We start from the raw sequence: 19,471 nt of genomic DNA, 5'->3' as shown, positions 1-19,471 counted from the left end.
GAGCAAGCATAATTAAGGCTTTTATGCTACTCTTTCACAAACTAAAACAATATGGAACTGAAATGACAGAGCTTAGAAATTGAAATGTGCTGTTAAAACTGTATGTCTAAGTGACTCACTGCATAGAAAATGGAAACAATGCCTGCGTAATTGAATGCTTTTTCCCCTTTTCCCCTCTTTTGCTAATTGAGAAATAATTTTTAATAGATTGTTACTTAAAGAATGCTAAACATTCAATATAATCTTTTTTTCATCTTTACATTTTAGGTCAGCAATTCGGTTCCATCATACTGAGTTTGCCTGCATTCAAAGCTGTTTACCTACAGTAATTTTCTCTGGTTGGAAGTGAACATGTCTCAAGTTCAAATTCAGAATCCTTCTACTGCCCTTGCAGGGAGCCAAATACTGAATAAGAACCCGTCTCTTTCACAGCCATTGAGTATTCCTTCTACTACTAGTTCTTTGCCCTCTGAAAATGCAGGTAGACCTATCCAAAATTCTGCTTTACCCTCTGCATCTGTTACATCCACCAACGCAGCTGCAGGTAAGATTGAGTGTCTGTTAATAAATGTATGTATTCTAGATGTCTTGGGCCTATAAATATTTTAAAAGTAGTATATATCCAACTATAGTAGCTTGTAATGTGAACTCTGTATTGCAGACACCTAGATGTTAGGACAATGTGGGATTTTTATTTAAAATGGTAGTAGTGTTCATTGCTACCTGTTCATTTGTCTGTTTTCTGTAATCTTTCAGCTCCTTCTAACATGGCAAACCCCAAAGAGAAAACGCCAATGTGTCTTGTGAATGAGTTAGCCCGTTTCAACAAGATTCAGCCTGAATATAAGCTTCTGAGTGAGCAAGGTCCAGCTCATTCTAAGGTAAATATTCATATAAGTTTCTTGTTTCTATTGTTCACGCTCTTTCACTTTTTTAGTGGAAAGGCAAAGTATGTGCTTTTGGTGCAAGATAATACAGAATAATAGAGAGGAATGAGAAGCTCATCAAAATGCCAGTGATAAGGGAGTGTGAAGCTGTAATATGTGCTAAAAGGTTGGTTTCCCAAAATATATTATGGCTGAACTTACCTCTTACCTAAAACTACCTAGTTTTTTTGCAGAGTTATTTGATGGCTCCATTACGAGGTGCTTGGGTTTGATTTCCGTTTAGTCAAGCAAGGTTTGCCCCTTGCAGCCTTTGCTCAGAAATTTTGTATTAAGTATGAGCTTTCACGATCTGTTTCTGGTATGAAGTTAAACCTGTGCTCTGCGTCTTGCCTTCAAATTTTCTGTGTTCTTCCCGTATTGCATTTTAATATTTGGAAGTAAATCCCACAAATTTTAAAAGACCAAAATAGTTTCTTAGTCCAAATTATCCTTTGAGTTGCAGGAGGTTTTATGGCAACTAGTTTTCTGCAGGAAAAATAGTATATAATGAGTTGTAGTGCTTTTGTGTCTATGTAGTTATGTAATTTAGCAAACAATCTTTAGTCCTTCACGGTGAGAATTATCAAAATGCCTAAGATAACCACCATGTGTTGTTCATCACATAGCATTGTGTATGTCTTATAGTTTGCTAAAATCTCAGTAATATATAATTTGTGTAGTGTTCTGTTTGTGTGCAGAGAGATAACTTCTCAGGAATACGGCAAATATACAAGCCATTTGTGTTATTTCAAAAAATACTGAAAATGTGAGCTTTAGCATTATTTACCTTTTTAATACTCATTAGAGGTCTCTGTTGTATGAGTACTGAGGTCAAGGCATATAAGGAAAAACAGCGTGGGATATCCTAATCTGACATCCTCTCCTTAAAGTGTTTCCTGGAACAGTGCGAGTGTTGTATGTTAGAGGAATTGCCTTCAAAATGAATAATACTAAGAACTAAAATGTTTTATCCGTAATGTGTGTAACGGCAGCTTCAACGTGCAAAGCTGGCAAGGTCTGCATTTACAAAAGGTATTGGAATAATATTCAGAGCATCTGTTCACTTGCATTTTCATTCTGATTGAAATTAAACTTCATTTAATTACCAGGGAGACTTTAGCTTTCTGTTGTCTGATTAATCTGTGAAAATTTAGGGCAATATATATCCTTCCTTATCCCACATACTTAAAAAGAAGCACCATGGAGTTTTGCTCTATAATCGGACAGGCTTGCACTCACCTGGGGGCATGTAGGCGGTTTTATGGTGCAGTGTGAGCTTACCTTTCTTTAAACTACTGGAAAATATAGTTTAAAAAAGTGCTAAAGCAACAAGCTGTTACGGAATAACAGTCCGATTTTCAAGGCAGCTGTTCAGAGTAATGTTGGCATACCAGTTATCCATGCAGTGGTCACCTCTCTGCACATTGCCTCTTCTGTTTTATAGCCTATATGATCTCCTGCAACATGCAGGATAGTGCTGGCTACAATTTTTGTGAAATTCGTAGTTGACTAATCAGGAATATCCTGTAGATGTCCCAAGCGTTTAAAATCTGGAGTTGACATAGCAGTTAAGAAAAGTGTTGGTTACTATCTTTTTGACTTTTGCATCACTAAAGACTCACTGTTCCATGACATGCCCTAATAAATAATGTGAATTCTGAACCCACTTGTAATAAAAAATTTGTTTTGTATTTCTCTATTTTGAGGTGTTTACAGTGCAGCTGACTCTTGGGGACCAGCACTGGGAAGCTGAAGGAACTAGTATTAAAAAAGCGCAACATGCGGCAGCTGCCAAAGCATTGGAAGGGACAAAATTCCCTAAACCTACAGCTCGTCCATCTCGTAGCGAAGGCAAGAATCCAGGTATATACCTCAGCAAGCTGATTTTAAAAAACAACACAAAAAGCACGTATGCAATACACCTTTCTTTTGGCATGTATGTTAAAGTTTCGTAAGGATGAATAAAAATTGCGATACTGAAATTATCTTTTGCTTATTTAAAAATAACAATATCTGGGTTTTGTAGAAAGTCATCTGGTGTTAATCTGTGATCATAATTTTTTGCATAGGCAGATGAATATGTTCGGTGATTCTTACAGAATAATTCAGAATTTTTACGATAAAGATTTCTTTGGAAATTTAGGTTAAAAAACAAAAAACAAACTAAATTTGTGTTGAGCAATTGGATCTGAACTTTGGAAGGTGCATCATTGCACTTCTTTAAAGAGAAGTAGATGTTGAGTTGTATAAAAGCATTTAAGTTGTGGTTATTTTTAGGCAACTTCTCAGTTTAGTAAGATTGCTTTTAGAATGTATTTAAAATGTAAAATTAAGTATGAAGTAGCTTCACATCTCAGCTGCACATGCGATAGTTTTGCATCTTCCCCGTGTCACCTGAATTGAGAGCTATTAGGATACCATTATTTCATTCAGCAAAGGGTAAAACCTATCTTTAATACCAGTTGTATTCTGATATCACTTGAATTCATTCTTTAGAAACGTTCTGTACAGTGAACGGGGGAAATATTAGAAACTAGCAATTGCCTATTTTTTTCCTGTGAATATGCTGCATAATTTCACTTTATTTTGGCAATTGCCTTATATCAAAACACTATTGTACTAGAGTGCACGCTGATTTTTGAGCCAGTGAGGCTTGTGATAGAAAAAAATGACCATTTATGTGACTGTTCTTTATCAAATAAGAATAGTCAGTGAGTCAATTTCTCATCCACATGAAGTCTGCATTGAGAAAAATGTTTAGAGCCCTCAGCAGCAATATACCTTCCTTGTCATAAGGCAAACTGCAATTTGAAAGTGAAGTCATAAAGATCCCTTTTAGTCATTGAGTACAAAGAGAAACATTTGATCATTATCAGTAAACAACAGAAGCAGAAGATACGTAGCATGTCTGTTAATTTAAAAGGATTTTTTTAAGAAAAATACATTTGTTCTGCACACCACATTGTGAAATACGCTGTAAAAATAAATAAATCAGTACCTTCACAAAGGTTTACCAAAAAAATAGTTACAAACATACTATTAAAAAAAGTTACACTTTTGTGACAAATCCTGTTACAAAATTGTTGTAGGCTGCCAACTTGATATGCATCTCACACACTTAATTTCTTTGTTTTCATTGGTATTCATATTCAGAGCTCATTTGTTTAAGAGTATTGCACATGGCAAAATGTAGCCTCCTTTTTCCGTGCTTGGAGACAGGATGAGAGTTTATATTGCTTCAGTCTCTAGTGACAGCCGGACAACTCTCTTTATGTTCCTTTTCATTTAGACAGTGTAACCCCCACAGTGGAGTTGAATGCACTTTGCATGAAGCTGGGAAAGAAACCTATGTACAAACCTATTGATCCTTATACGGGGATGAGATCCACTTACAACTATACTATGAGAGGTGGTACTTATCCTCCACGGTACGTATTGTTTAATGGCTTGGTTTTGCAGCCCCAGATCTTTGAAATTCCACTTTCTTTTTTGATGCTATCTTCTGAAAACTACCAAAAATGCAACGTCCCTTAAGCTTGAAGTTCAGCTAGTTTGGGGCAAAAAGGTTTTGATCAGTACACCCCATGCATAACTGCATTTTTTTTTTAAATGGTTCTTCTTCTGGGGGAAGAGGAAGGAGAAGAAGGAATTGAACCCAATGATGAAGTGTTTTGAAGGGCACTTCAAAACCTGGAAAAAAGCTGGATATATCCATCTTCACAAAGTGAACAGCTAAATATTTCTTGTGTTTCCTTTCTGTGTAAAAACAAAAAGTGAGGAAAACAGCTTGATGCTTTTTCTAAAACTGACTATTTAAATTTCAGCTTCAGTTTAAACAAAGTTATGAGCATTGGAATCAAGAATTCCAAACTTGCTGGACTGCCAAGTTTGTCAAAGCATATATTGTCTTTCACTGTTCCAGTTGGTTAGAAATGTTTTCATATTTTAAAAACAAGAAATGCTGATACTCTGTTTCAGAGAGATTTCCCTAAGATCTTTTAGACTTTGAATGAAAATCTGGCTTTTTAATACTGTTGCTTCATGCTGAGTGGTATTTCCTGATACCCAAGAGCTTCATCCATGCATAACTTACGTTTCTGATTGTTTACTTTTGCAAGCAAAATTATTTACTTATTTAAATCTCTCTCTTCGTAGGTACTTTTACCCATTTCCTGTTGGGCCTTTGCTTTATCAAGTTGAGCTTTCAATCGGAGGGCAGCAGTTTCATGGGAAAGGAAGAACAAGACAAGCTGCTAAGCATGATGCAGCTGCTAAAGCACTGAAAGTTCTGCAGAATGAGCCCTTGCCTGAGAAACCAGAGGTGGGAATTAATCTGAGTGTTCTAAGCATAAATTGCTAAGATAAACTGAGATATTGTTGTAGATTTTATTTTTTTTTTCCAAATTGAGAGGAAGATGATAGTTGTGAAATTTAATTCTATGTGATAGTGTTGATCTACTTGTGTCACTAGAAACAATTTAAATAATAATTTTCTGTGGAACTAGAATTTTCCCAAATGAAGTTATATTAATTCTTTTGCTGTCGTATTTTTCCACAGCAATACTATAGACTTCTGTCAGATATGAGCACTGGAAACATAGATAGGAACTAATGTCTTATCAGGTACAGATAATATGCAAACTTCTGAAGAAGTGTCTAAACAGGGTACTTACATTCCAGCACAGGCAAAGATCAGGGTTTGCTTCCTGGGCAAAATTCCGCTGTGATCTTGGAAAGAACATCAGGGCAGAAAGTTCATGGAAGTAGTAAACTCATGCACACTTTTTTATATGAATAATATATGAATGTGAATAATAAGAAACAAACTTGTATCCCTCCATATGTTTATGGTTGCCCAGCACTTCCCATTCCAAAGACCCTTGGTTTTTTATTTTATTTATTTATTTATTTATTTATTAAGCTGCTTAGGCAGGAAGTCTCATTGTGTGCACGTGAGCTCCTGGTGTTGAGTTGACTGCATGCACCCCCTTTATAGGTGCTGACTAACTACTCTGACTACAGACTCCTACAAAGTGTGTATTTAGTCTTGCCTGAGTTACAAGGCCTTGGTTTTAAAACCAGGGAGTAGAAGCTAGGGCTAATAACTTAGAGTCTGGGGAGTGTAAGAACTTTTAGTTACATAGTCTGGCTATATGCTGAAAAAGAAGTAAAACAAAGAATTTGGCAAAAGGAAAAAAAATAAAAATGGGAACTACCAGGAATGACAGAGCAAGAGAACTGAGGAAACGTGGGGAAGCGAACGGACATTGAGTTAAAAATTAGTGTTAGAGAGAGCATTGCCCAGATAATTAGGGAAAAATACCGCGTTTGATAGTTCAGGGAAGAGGCCTAGGAGGCACTGATGGTAGTGTTTCAGGTAACAGAGTTCTAGAAGAATGTAAATTAGTGAATAATGGAGGCTACTAACAAGGGAGTCAAGGGATTACAAAAGCTTGTAATCAGGGAAGACAGTGACTCTGGGAACAGAAGCTGACAGAGTTGAGATTAGTTTTGCACTGAAATCAAAAATGGTAATAGGTAGAGTGTGGTCAGGGACAAGCAGGAGGTCTTCAAGCAGAAGAGATCAAACAGGGCAGGGGGGTATTTCCTTTCAATGCAGGGAAGCCCTAAATTTCTGGCTATTGTCATTCGGTGTCACTGATGCATAATAGCCTCTTTTTGTGTTCATTGTCCTGAAAGATTGACCTACTGTCGTCAGCTGGTTTTCCACCTTAGCTAGTGGAAGTTTGTGTACTGGACCAGAGGAGTCCAACTCTACAGAAAATCATAGGATCACACATAACTGAGTTCTTTTCTGTTCACTTCAGAAATGCCTATGTGCAAGTGGCTTTTTGAATATTTGTAGAGTTGTGTTTAAAGTTGAGTAATGTGAGGTCATCAGAGCAAACGCTGTAATTGTCTTTATATGACTGTGTATCCTTTTCTATAGGATGTCTCATTCATTGTAAACGGTGTGAATCAAGAGGTTAGGAAAGTAAACCTAGAGGGTATCTCTTCTTTTTATTGTTTTTAAGGACATGACAAGGGAAACGCTGTTGTCAGCAATGCAAAAGATTGCAAGAAGGGAGAACTGTTTTGTGAATAAACCAGTTGCAACCTCCCTTCTGTTTTGGCCCTTCTATACATACGCTGGACAAGTCACTTTAGGTGAACTTTCACAAGAAACATGCATTTGTCATTTTCTTAATTTATGCTTGACTTGTCTACAAAGTGAACAGTGAGAAATACAGCTATGCTTAAGGAGAGCAATCCTTTGAACACAGAGTGCTGGATTATAGCAAACACTCCAATTAGGTCTTAATTTCAAATGTGGTAATCAAATACTAGGTTCATTAATATTTGTGGTTCTGAACTATTACGGTTTTAGGAGTGTCTGCGGGAATTACTGTCTTTGTAACAGCTTTTTGCACTAGACAAGATGAAGATGAAATAAGGAAGATTTTCCCACTAAGTGAGCACTCTTAGTTTTTGCATTCAGTGAGGCAAGGTCCTTGAGGGATACGACAGTGTAAGGTGTAAGAGATTCTGTTATAGCATGTATACAATGGAGACAAATGGAGATTTCACAAGCAGACGTAATCCTGATACTTCCTGTCATTTGATGTTGCCAGTAATTTTCCTTTTAAACACGTTTTCGTGTATCCCATTAGTGTGCGCATGTATAAATAAATTGTACAATCTTGAACTCTTGTACTTTTAGCCAGAAAATAATCAATGCTTAAGAAGAAATCATTGAATAAAATGACTAGCCTTTAAGGGTAAGAATAACCATTTCCCATACCTTCTTAGCACAAATCTGGAAGCAAGTGGCAGGAAAAAAAAATTAATAACATTTGCTCTCAACTATACAAATTCCTGTCTGAGCAACTGATCTAATTTTAAGTCATCTCTACTTTGAGCTGGAGGCTGTAGTAGGAAACCTCCAAAGGACTGTTCCACCCTAAATTAGGTCTATGATGGGAGTTAAGACACCCCGCAAGGAGGCAGTACAAGGTTATTTGTATATTCAAAGACAGAGATAATAAAGCACAGATTTAAAGCTTAGAAAGCAATGGTTTCTAGCACAATGCTTAGACAGAACTTCTAACGTTTTGCATGAAAACAGCAGAACCAGAACTGCTTCTATGTTCTTTTTCCTAATTTATCTGTTAAATATCAGCTGCACTTTATACCCCTTAACATGGAAGAAAATAGACTGATAACTATGTTGAAATCAATGTGGTTCTCATCAGCAATTCTGCTGGTTTTCATAATTTGCTTATAAGCAGTCTTTGAGGAAGTACTTGTTGAAAGACTTCCTAGAAAAGAGGAGACCCCTCGTAAATGTGTACATTGCTTTTGCAATTTATCCGGGAGCTTTTTAATGTATCGCTTTTGTTTCTTTGTGTGACTTTTCATTTGATAGAGATGGATTGAACAATTTGATGAAAGCTAAGTGTAGTAAATGCTTGTTTGTGGTCTCATTCTGATTTAGAGGCATAGATTCCTTGGAGAGGAATGCACACGTGCAAACTACTTTAAAAGCAGACTTTATAGATTATCTGCCTTGAGGTATGCAGCAAGGGGGAGGGGGTGGTTATCTTTGATATATAAAATAAACTGGTCTAGGACTCAAATAGAGACAAAATAGTAGAATAACTATAGTGTAATATTTTGTTATTAATTTACTTGTTTCTAATATAAACTTTGAAGAAAAAAAAAAGTACCTAATTTACTCATTTTTAATAAAAACATTGGGGAAAGAAAAAGTACCTGTGTTTTAAACCATATGAACAGAGCTGAAATAATATGTGAAGAATATACACCATCATGTAGTGGGTAATTGCATACTATTTATGTTATTTTGAAAGGATTTTAAATGCAAAAAGTCTAATCCAATAAAGAGAAGCCCTGCCCTGTCATCTTATAAAGGAAAAATGTGGGAATTTGAGAAGCTGGAATATATCTGAAATTACAAGAACGGGAAAAATATTTGTAATTAAAGTGATTGTGCTAATATGTTGACAGTAGAGTTAAAGACAGTTAAGATCATTCCTATAGTTGCTGGCAGTAAACTTGCTGTAACACTTAGACCATAATAAAATAAGCCCCTAAGTTCAAATACTTTTCCTGGAATATGATGCTGTTCATTTTCAACCTACCACCTGCATTTGAAATAGGTTTTAGAATATGGTGATCAAGATTTTTGATTCCTAGCTTCAGGCTTAGTTTTGCCAAATTTTACCTGCATTGTGCCTCCTGCTGAGATGTAGTGTGGGGTTCCTGTAGGGTAGGTATCGCCTTGACATTTCTTGTGCACTGTGGTGCACTTCACTCCTTTGGGAGTGGTGCCATCATGTGGTCTTGGTTTTTGCAGACCTGAAGGTTGCTCAATGTACACATCTGGCTCAGAGGTTGAAGACTAGATGTAGTAGTGTTAGCACTACAGTATCAGACGTTATTTTTGTAGGAAAGGATATTGGGGTGTATGTATTCTGAAATGTTGTGACTCAGACCTGAAATATGTGGTCAGTCCATAAGAACAGTGTAAAATCTGATGGGACAGTAGGGAGGCGTGAAAACCACAGATTAATTTTACCCATATTTTGTTCTGAGCTTGGAAGAGGCTGCTTTGAGTAGTGGAAACCAAATGTCCTTCATGTTCTGATCTAACTTGCTAGTAACGGAGATTGGGGATGCTTGCTACCAAAACTAGCTTTAATTGATAAGAGCTCTCTAGCATATTTCTGCTGCTCCAATAAAATATTTAAATCATTTTTGTTGCCTGGTTGTTTAACCAGTTTTATGGTGTAATATAATTGGTGTAATTGTTGCTATTCATCTTTATCATAATCTTTCCTATATCACTGCTGGACACTTAGTCTTAAAATTTCTCTGTTGCTGTTACCATGCCTCTTAGTTCATGTTGATACCAACATCAGTGAAGACATTTTTGGAATCACAATCAAAATTTTACCTGGAGATACGTAGAAGTGCCTGTAGGTAAGCTCCACCTGGCACTGCTGTCCTTCTAGCAGGTGTAAGATGTCAGAAATATACACTATTTGATTTAAGGCAAGTTCCTGATAGTATGTTTTTCAAATGATGAGAAAAATCCATAGATGAAGAACTTACAAGGGAGCATGTTGAAAGACAGGACTATGCCAGGGTCTAATGATCCATCCTTTATTGACATTGGTCCCATTCTCAGAATCTTTATTTTTCCTGCCCTTTCTCTTATCTGTTACTGTCTCAGTGCTTTTGGTACAAATGTCCAATCAGCATATGAAAACTGTATTTCATAAAGGTACTTCCATTTGGAAAGCAGTTCATTCAACACTTCAGTTTGGTTTTCTATAAATAGATTTTTAAACCCATTGGCCCTTATTCTATTTGTTTTTTCCTGTGATGAGCACATGAAAATATGGAGGTTTGCTAGCTTTTACACATACACCTTAAATGAGCTTCCTAAATTTTAGTTCTGTAGTATGTGTGCTGCACTTATACACATTCACGTAAAATGGCAGTAAAAGTTAAACTACTTACAAATTTGAGAATTCAATAAACTGGTTGGATTAATAAAATTCAATTTAATAGGATCATTATTTTAAATAGAGTATGCTTCTTTTAGGTTAACGGGAAAGAACCAGATGATGAAAATCTCAATAAATCTGAAATAAGCCAAGTTTTTGAGATTGCACTTAAAAGGAACTTGCCTGTGAATTTTGAGGTATGTTTATTTTCCAAGCTCTAGATTTGTTTTTATTAGAATATCAAGGGTACACATTAAGTAGAGTCTTTCTAGATAAGCCAAACAACTGACTTTTAACATGCCTTGTTAGTTGTGAATACACATTTACCTTTGACAGTCGCTCTGATTGTCTCAGAATTTACATGGTTAAGTAAAGAAAGAAAGAAATCCACCTGTTCACAGATTCATGCACTAAAATCATAGCATGAGTGAACAGCTATGCTGTGGTTATCTGTGCAATCTTTTCCAAGTTTTTTGAAACGACAGTATTATAGTAAAGAAACAAAACACAAACCCACATTAAAGATTAGAACATTGAGGTGTGAAGTCCAGGCAGAAAAGTATAACTCACTCTAAAAGAAATTATTTATGGAAGTATTTGCTTACTTAAGCACTGATGTGGACTACCTGCAAGTTGCAGAATCTCATAGACAGGTTTCTTTTCTTGCCATGAGTTGACCTCATGTGCATCTTACTTTCCTTTCCCTTTGGCCTGGCTGCTTGCTGCCTCTTTGCCCCTCTTTGATCATTTTAGTTACCTTAAATCAATAGCTTCCATAGGACCATCTTTGTTGCATTAAAATCTTAATGTGTCATGTTGCCTTCTTGAGCTGGCAGAGTAACGTTTCAGTCAACTACATGAATGATTACAGTAAGAAAATGCAATTGTGTGTAACTAAATTGCTTTTAAAACTGTTTTATGAATTTTTATATGAATATTACAATTGTAACAGATTGGCCTGAGCATCACTGGTAAAAATATACTGTCACACAAAGCCAGTTGTGGGTGGAAGTTCTTAACTCATTTTCAATTTTTGACTCTGAATATTTTGAAGTACGATTTGTTATGAATGGAGTTAAGACTAAATCTGTAGCAAGTAGCTAACCCTTAGATGTCTCCAGAATTCTTGATTTCTAAACTAAATTGCTGGATCCCAAATAATTGCTTTCTCAGTAACGTTCTATTGCTGTAACATGATGTATTTAGTGAGGTGAATTTATTTGTCTGGAAGTACATGTTGATGAAATAGACCAATCATTTTTATATTGAAGGAGTAAATCAATAAATAAGATGGGTTAATGACTATAATATGTTAATGCTGTTTACTGCTTGCTGCATCTGATCTTTTAAAAATACATTTTTATTTGGGTGGGAATATGTAATTAGGGTATGATTTACATAGCCATTTTCTGAATTGTATGAAAATCTGAAATCTTTTTACCCATAGTGTTTGAAAGAATTTTGCTATAAACAATGTGCCCTACCATTTTTACTAAGTGTTTATCACGCTTTCACTCAGTTTTTCCCTCTGAAACAGGTGACTAAGGAAAGTGGTCCTCCCCATATGAAGAGCTTTGTAACCAAGGTGTCAGTTGGAGAATTCATGGGTGAAGGTGAAGGAAAGAGCAAGAAGATCTCAAAGAAAAATGCTGCAATAGCAGTCCTAGAAGAACTGAAAAAACTGCCACCCCTTCCTACAGTTGAGAAAATGAAGCCGCGAATCAAAAAGAAAACAAAATCAATAGTGAAGGTAAGACACAAATTGAAAATCCAACTGTTGTAAATAATCGTCAGATGGGAGATGTTTGAGTCAATTTTGAACTCAAATGTAGTTTGGTGCTACAAATATTTTGCTCCCACTCTAAATGGGGTTCACCATTATTACAATGGTTAACAGTAAATTCAGAATGAAAGAGAAATGAGATAAAAGAATGGGTGGTACCTAAAAATCAAGCTCTGACTTTCAAGCCTTAGATTTTATGGTTTAGGGTTTTGCCTGATTTTTACCTCTGCAAATTCTCCTGCAAACCTGTCCCTTCTAACATACGACGTCCCTTCTAACATACGACAATCCCTCTGAAGCTGTTTCCAGTGGTAGGTCGTATGTGGTCAACCATGACAGCAGAGACAAATAAATTGAGTGTTTCTCCTTGGCCGTAAAGGTGTTTCATTAAATAACTGTTGCTTTAGTGTTTTTAAATTCTAGAGATGAATGAACTCAGTGGCACGCTGCATTTTGTCTGTTGAACCAAACATTCACAAATTTTGGCTTATTTCCTAAACGTTATTCTGTGTAGCTGCAAACAAGTCCAGAATATGGTCAAGGCATGAATCCCATTAGCAGACTTGCCCAGATACAGCAGGCCAAGAAAGAAAAGGAACCAGAGTACATGCTTATCACAGAACGTGGTCTTCCAAGACGCAGGGAATTTGTTATGCAGGTTTGTATGTTTTTTTTTGGCTTATTGTAATCAGCGTCATGATGATATACAAAATAACAGGATTATGGCCACATTTCCATTAAATTTATTACAAAAATATGTAGTAGATTCCATCCAAGGAAGATAAAGGTTCAAGAAAAGTGATCTGAGTAATGATTAGAAAAAAAAAATTAGTATAGGACACCAGAAGTCTACTTGTAACTTCCTACTGTATTTAATTTACAGGAATAATAACATTCTGCTAGGAGCATAGTAGTATTTTTGACACTGGGTATCTATTAGCCTCTAATAATTAATGTTCTCCAGCTCTCTCTTGTATCCTGGACAAAGCAGAAAAATTAGTTCCCTTCCAGTGCGTTAGGAAATCTGCTAAACTTGTAACTTCAGCCTGGCAAAGGATATCGACTGTGATGCCACTTTTGAGCATTTAGGCTGGTGCCAAGATGTGATGATGAAATACAGCTGATTATGCTATGTCTGTTTGGCTTTGTGCTTAGAGGCCAATGATCATGGATAATAAATGGCAGGATAATTCTTGTTTAGAATAATTACTTGAGCTATTTTGTGACTCATGCTGTACTTGAGATGCAGGTGATTGATGAGTGAATCCTAATACTACTGCTTAAGATTTTATTTGCTTTTTCTTCCTCTTTTGTCCAGGTGAAAGTTGGTGTACACACAGCTGAAGGAATGGGCACGAACAAAAAAGTTGCTAAACGAAATGCAGCTGAAAATATGTTGGAAATTTTAGGTTTCAAAATCCCTCAACCTCAGCCTCCAAAGCCAGCATTAAAGACAGAAGAGAAGGTAATGTTCTTCAAGTATCAGTCACTGTTTGATGAGTTTAAATAGCAGCTTTGAAGACAGTAACAGTATCCTAAATTCATGCTGTCTGCACTAGTCAGAAGACTGTTGTATTGAGGTGGCTGTTCTCTAAATAACAGTACATTTTGGATACATCAAGAATTTCAATTTTGCAAGAAAAAATCAGTCACATCAGAAGGCTAAATGAATGTATTCTTCACAGAATGGCTCAACCTGTGAATAACTGATGTATTTGGTCTTAGAAACTTGCAAACATGTAAGCTGTATAGGATTTTGTGGTAGCAATAGTTTCAGATGGCCTTATGAATATTTGCAGACAAAAGCTTGTTTCAGGTCTCTTTCTTTGGCCTTAGCATGAAAAACCATGCATTCTTCATCTGTTGGTTCGGTAGATATTACTGTGGAGTTAAAATAGCAAGTCTGGTTTAATTTTCTCCTTTTCATGTATGTGTTCACTTGTGTCCAATGCATGTTGTTATTAGCAATATTAAAGTTAGCTTAACTAACTTTTTCAAGTTCTCAACATCTGCGTTCCTAATAACACTACAGTAGTCTGTAGCTAGTTTTACTCATTCAAAAAATAAGAATCCCTGAACTTGTCTTTTTGATGGATATGTAATAGTTGAGGTTTTTGAATAATAAATTCTTAGGTAAAATTTTGATAGATCACCTATATCTTGAAAACTTGGGGAAAAAAGTTTTTAAGGGATGTTGTTTGGTCTCTTTTTTTTTTTTTTTTTAAAGACACCAGTGAAGAAACCAGGTGATGGAAGAAAAGTAACCTTCTTTGAGCCAGGCTCTGAAGAGACTTCAACTAGTAAGTAACCTTCCTGAAAGAAGCATGGCCCTGTTGGCATGTACATATGTAAGACACATTTCCCAGTCCCTTCAGTAGTGTCATTTAACATGCTGTAATGAGCAGAGGTGTGCAACTGCTGGCCTGCAAACTAAATCTGTACCATGCCAGGGTTTAGCTGAAATACCAGTGCTTATTTCTCCCGAGTTGTACACTATTTGGCTTGCTTGGCCTCCTGCTCAGCTTTTGGCTGATCCAAAAGCATGTGTGCGCTAATGTGTCAGTCAGGCAGTTGGTGGCAGTGCAGCTGCTCCAACCTGTGGTGTCAAGGCTTCTCTCACCGCTAGCGGGGAAGTCTTGGGGCAAGCTTTAATCGATGTCTAGGGCTTTCTAGTGCAAGAATAAATGTTCGGAATCAAGCATTGCACTGGTCCAGGGAAGGTGCTCCTACTATTAAAAGCAGAAATGAAGTTGAGGCAATTCCTGTGTGAGGCAAAGGTAAGGGGAGGAGGAGAGATCAGCCTCTTTGACTCAAGAGAAAGTTTCTCTGATGTACGGCCTAAATGAGGATGGAAGCAGATTCCATGGAAAAGGGTTGGTGTTTCTGCCACCTGGGAACAGCCTTTCAGGTTTGGAAGAACGGTTGCGGGTTGGAAGAATGCCCCAGAAATGCTACTCCCTGTCTGTCTTCAGAGTAGCAACGGGAGGAGGATGTTGCTGAATTTGGTAGTTAACTGTGTTAAATTTGGCTGCATCACCTTACAGGTGTTGAGGGAATAACTGCACTATGTTGAAGACTGTTCCTGGGATGAAAATGGGAAAGGGTGTCAAAACAAATAAAAAATCCTGGCCACCAAGCATAGAGGAGTTTGATTTCTCTAATGTAAACTTGGGAGCAGTCATTATAGAAAGTTTGTTAATGACTAAATAATTCTGTTCTGGATAGTATGTTTCAGATGGTTTGTTTCTTTAAGTATAATTTTGTTGTTTTAAGTTATAAACAAATGGGATTGACTGACTTGGATGTTAGTAATGTTTTCATGCATTCATAAAATCTTAGGTAAAATTCCTGAGTCCTTACTCAAACTTTGCTATCACTGCTCTGTTATTCCTGCTTTCTTCCATCTACCAGTTTTGGCTTTCATTCTTAGTCTTGCAGCAGCTCAGTCCTGTTGAACTTCACTTATCTATTCAGCCCTAATACTGACTCCTCTGTTTATTTTGGTGGCATTGTCTCCCCCATCTTTCTTGAGCACACCTTGAACTTTTTGCCACAGTTCTGTGTGTGGGTTCCCCATACAAAGTTGCTGTTATCCCTCTTAAAACTAACTTAGGCTGTAAGGTCAATAAATTGCTATCAGTTGATGGTGGTTGGATATTTGTTGCAAACAGTGATTCTTGCTGCTTCATGCTGTGCTAATTTTACATTTAATCTTACCTACCTGTTTACATTTTCATTATACATGGTATAAACTTTGCAGGCTCCATTGTTACTGTCTTTACAATATTTAATGGTGATTTAATATTTAATGGTTCTAGCCATTCTATGGTGTCATTATTCACTCCTACAGTTCAAATCATGAAATAAATGATTCTGAAACCAAAAGATACATCTAGAATGTGTTTGCAAGTGTCTGAGATGTCTGTAAGCTTGACTAATGTGGAGAAATTGCTCCTGGAGGTAAATGTGCTCCTTTTGGCAGAAGCAGGTCTTGCACTGAATCATTTACTCAGTAAGCAAGCTCTGTATTGATGGTACCTCTCCTTTCCGCAGGTAATAAAGAAGATGAGTTTAGGATGCCTTATCTCAGTCATCAGCAGCTTCCTGCTGGAATTCTTCCCATGGTCCCTGAGGTTGCACAAGCTGTAGGAGCCAATCAAGGACACCACACCAAAGAATTCAATAGGGCAGCCCCAAATCCTGCCAAGGCTACTGTAACAGCAATGATTGCTAGAGAGCTATTGTATGGTGGTACTTCTCCTACTGCTGAGACCATATTAAAAAATAACAACTCATCAGGCCATGTACCCCACGGACCACTTACTAGGCCCTCTGAGCAGCTGGACTATCTTTCCAACGTTCAAGGAATCCAGGTAAATGTTCAGTATTGCAATAGTTCTTCCAAAGCTATCCAAACTAGTATGTCTTGTTTACATTTCTTTTAGCACTGATGTACTCTGAAGCTGTTTGTTAAGCTGAAGTTCATGTAAACATTTTATTTTACCTACAAAATGTACTGAATTTTACAGCTCTTTTATTTGGTTTTCAAATATGCATTTATGCACTACGTGTTCAGACTTAATTCAGCGCTAATCTCTAGGTCTCATTGAAGAATGAAATTGAAAGTAGTATTTTCTGCAAATTGTCGTGATGTGGGAACATAATGTGAACTTGTACTCGGTTGATCTGAAATCATTTTTTTTGAAAAATCCTTGATACATTAACATTTGCTGTGAGCTGTACATTTTCTTGTGTTTGGTCCCTTTAATTAGAATTGCATTTAATTTTCTATATTGATACATTATGAATATTACTCTCAATAAGAACTCCATGGATTAAGAAGTAAAATAGGAAAAAAATAAATGCAGGTAGCTGTGATCAGAATAAAGATCTCAGCAACAATCATTACTATGTAGCAACTGTTATTCAGAAGGCTTGCAGAGTTCTTGTGATTACTCAAAACAATTGCAACTGAATTCAAACTTGGAAGTAAATGGTTCTTACTGGCTGTCAGAGAATCAATAAAAGTAGGGTTTGGCTATGTGTATGGGGAAATAATCTTTAGCAATCGTGATGTATTTCCTGTACCTGGTTAACTGAAAAGAACTAAATCATTCTGTCTCCTTTAGGTTGAATATAAAGACTTTCCAAAAAATAACAAGAATGAGTTTGTATCTCTTATAAACTGTTCCTCTCAGCCACCACTGATCAGCCATGGAATTGGAAAGGACGTAGAATCTTGCCATGATATGGTATGATGAATATTGCTGAAATGCTTTCTTTTTGACTTCAGTGAGCTCTAAGAGGTGCAGCAGATATACCAAGATTTCATATTACTGCTGGATAACAATTAAATGCTGTATAATTCCCTGACTATGTTTTGTCAAAGGTATCACGGGTTACTGAAATAACTGAGGAATAGTATCAGAATATAATCTAAATAACCTTTAACATGCTTAATATATGCTCACGATTTTGCATCTACAAAAAGTGTATTTGTTTTATCTTGATATTATGTGTCTGAACACATATTAAAGAAAACGTGTAAAAAGGAACTTCTAAAACACAAGAGCATATCACTTTTTTTTCTCTTTAATGGAATGGGTTGATATCTCGGTGGAAACTGCAATACTTGGGTTCAAATTACCAGATTTTCTGCTGGAGTGGAATCCAAAAGGGAAGAAATGCAGTAAACCATTAAATAGAAGTCTAAATCTGTTAAGCTCCCTTATAAATAAGATCTTTTTATTCACAGTAGCTGAAATATTTCTTTGTGAAAGAATGAGTCTTCTAGTTTGTAAACTGTAAGGGACCTTGTCTTCTGCTCTGTCTATAAAAGGCATTAGATATTCCTAGCACATTCCTAGTACACAGACTGCTATAACTTGGAAAGAGTTGTAACACTGGTGACCAGTGTACTGACCACACACTAAAGAGTTTGAAAAACGTACGCTTAAAAACTGGTTTTTACTGATTTTTACAAATTTTGCAGTAATTTTATAATGGCTATGTTTCGATTGAGATTTCTTTGATCTTCATCACTTAATTTTGACATTTTCATACCTATCTCTACACCCTGCTGTAAAGAGCTCCTGGAAGAATACACACACAAGTCAGTGTGGTAGATGAAAGGAACAGGACAGCCTCTGCGGAGTTTAAACATTGTTATTCAGCTGATGTGAGAAACCTTCCTGCGTTCAGATACGGCGCATGCATTAGTGAAAGCTGAATAACTAATCAGGGATATTTTGAAGACGTACACCTGAAATTGATCTGAATAAAACTGAAAAGTCTCTTCAGTTCTCAAAGGAGGTGACTTTTACATTAGCAATGCCGCATTGACAAAATATATTTTCTTTAAGCATTTACGTGTGCCCTATCTGTACTGCATTTTTGATATATTTTTTTCTTTTTTTCTTTTTCTGCAAAGGACTTTTTGGTTCTGTGTATTTTAATGTTCTTTACCTAAGCTCTGTACAGTTGGAGCCATTACTAATTTAGTTTCTTTCTCCATGATAGTAATAGTATCACTTAATTAGCTTTTCCCCATTGCTAAAACAAATGCTATGGGAATCCCCCGGTCACAGTACCATTTTGCTGTTTATTGGCAAGATCACCACTGAATTTTTTCCACCATAATTACACATCTTAAAAAATATATATTACCAAAGTTAGAATGCTTATTTTGTTTCAAGTGAGTCCCACTCTTGGTTTCACTCACTAAATGAAATGGACTCAAGTTGAATGTTCGAATGCTGTTTCTTTCATTTAGGCTGCATTGAACATTTTGAAGTTGCTGTCTGAGTTGGACCAACAAACCACAGAGATGCCAAGAACAGGAAATGGACCAATGTCTGTGTGAGTGTGACCCATTGACTTACCCTTGCATTAACGGAAACCTGTAACCCTAAGATGTATTATAAACAAATAAAATATGAGGGTTTTTTTCTTTGCCAGAGAAGTTAAAATGCCAAGGGCTGTTACCTTCCTCAGAAGGATGAGAGGGTAGGTTTTATGATCAAGCTTATAATTTTCATGTGTCAAATGCAAGTTACTAAACTTAATGCAAGAGCAAGTGGATAAAATGTAATGGCTGTGACACAGAGGAATTCTGACTTTGATTCCTCTGTTTATAATAGTTACATGTATTTATAAATAACATGACTCTTTTCAGTGTGTTTGAGTGTTACAGTAGCCTCTAGAAGTCTCCTGCATGTAAACTGTAAACA

At 36.4% G+C, this 19,471-nt stretch overlaps 1 protein-coding gene across 26 annotated transcripts in view; it reads left to right on the top strand.

Moving 5' to 3' along the window:
• Positions 1–19,471, top strand: part of STAU1 (staufen double-stranded RNA binding protein 1) — a 36,448-nt gene that overhangs the window by 9,849 nt on the left and 7,128 nt on the right. For 4 of the 26 annotated variants that reach the window (XM_050714102.1, XM_035548566.2, XM_035548567.2 and 1 more), the window contains 14 exons: positions 268–544; positions 757–881; positions 2,633–2,789; positions 4,216–4,354; positions 5,082–5,247; positions 10,558–10,656; positions 11,979–12,209; positions 12,757–12,900; positions 13,561–13,707; positions 14,470–14,542; positions 16,296–16,615; positions 17,372–17,494; positions 19,015–19,100; positions 19,200–19,247. In XM_050714102.1, the coding sequence (XP_050570059.1) occupies positions 352–544; positions 757–881; positions 2,633–2,789; positions 4,216–4,354; positions 5,082–5,247; positions 10,558–10,656; positions 11,979–12,209; positions 12,757–12,900; positions 13,561–13,707; positions 14,470–14,542; positions 16,296–16,615; positions 17,372–17,494; positions 19,015–19,100; positions 19,200–19,247 (2,051 nt within the window). In that variant the 5' untranslated portion in view covers positions 268–351. Of the gene's footprint in view, positions 1–267; positions 545–756; positions 882–2,632; positions 2,790–4,215; positions 4,355–5,081; positions 5,248–10,557; positions 10,657–11,978; positions 12,210–12,756; positions 12,901–13,560; positions 13,708–14,469; positions 14,543–16,295; positions 16,616–17,371; positions 17,495–19,014; positions 19,105–19,199; positions 19,248–19,471 lie in introns of those variants that run through there. The other 22 variants (XM_035548569.2, XM_035548576.2, XM_050714107.1 and 19 more) reach the window with 10 other exon arrangements.

Source organism: Cygnus atratus, chromosome 16 (genome assembly GCF_013377495.2).
Source record: "Cygnus atratus isolate AKBS03 ecotype Queensland, Australia chromosome 16, CAtr_DNAZoo_HiC_assembly, whole genome shotgun sequence".
Taxonomy (NCBI): domain Eukaryota; kingdom Metazoa; phylum Chordata; class Aves; order Anseriformes; family Anatidae; genus Cygnus; species Cygnus atratus.
The sequence above is the reverse complement of the archived record's forward strand: the minus strand, read 5'-3'. Positions and strand labels throughout refer to the sequence as shown.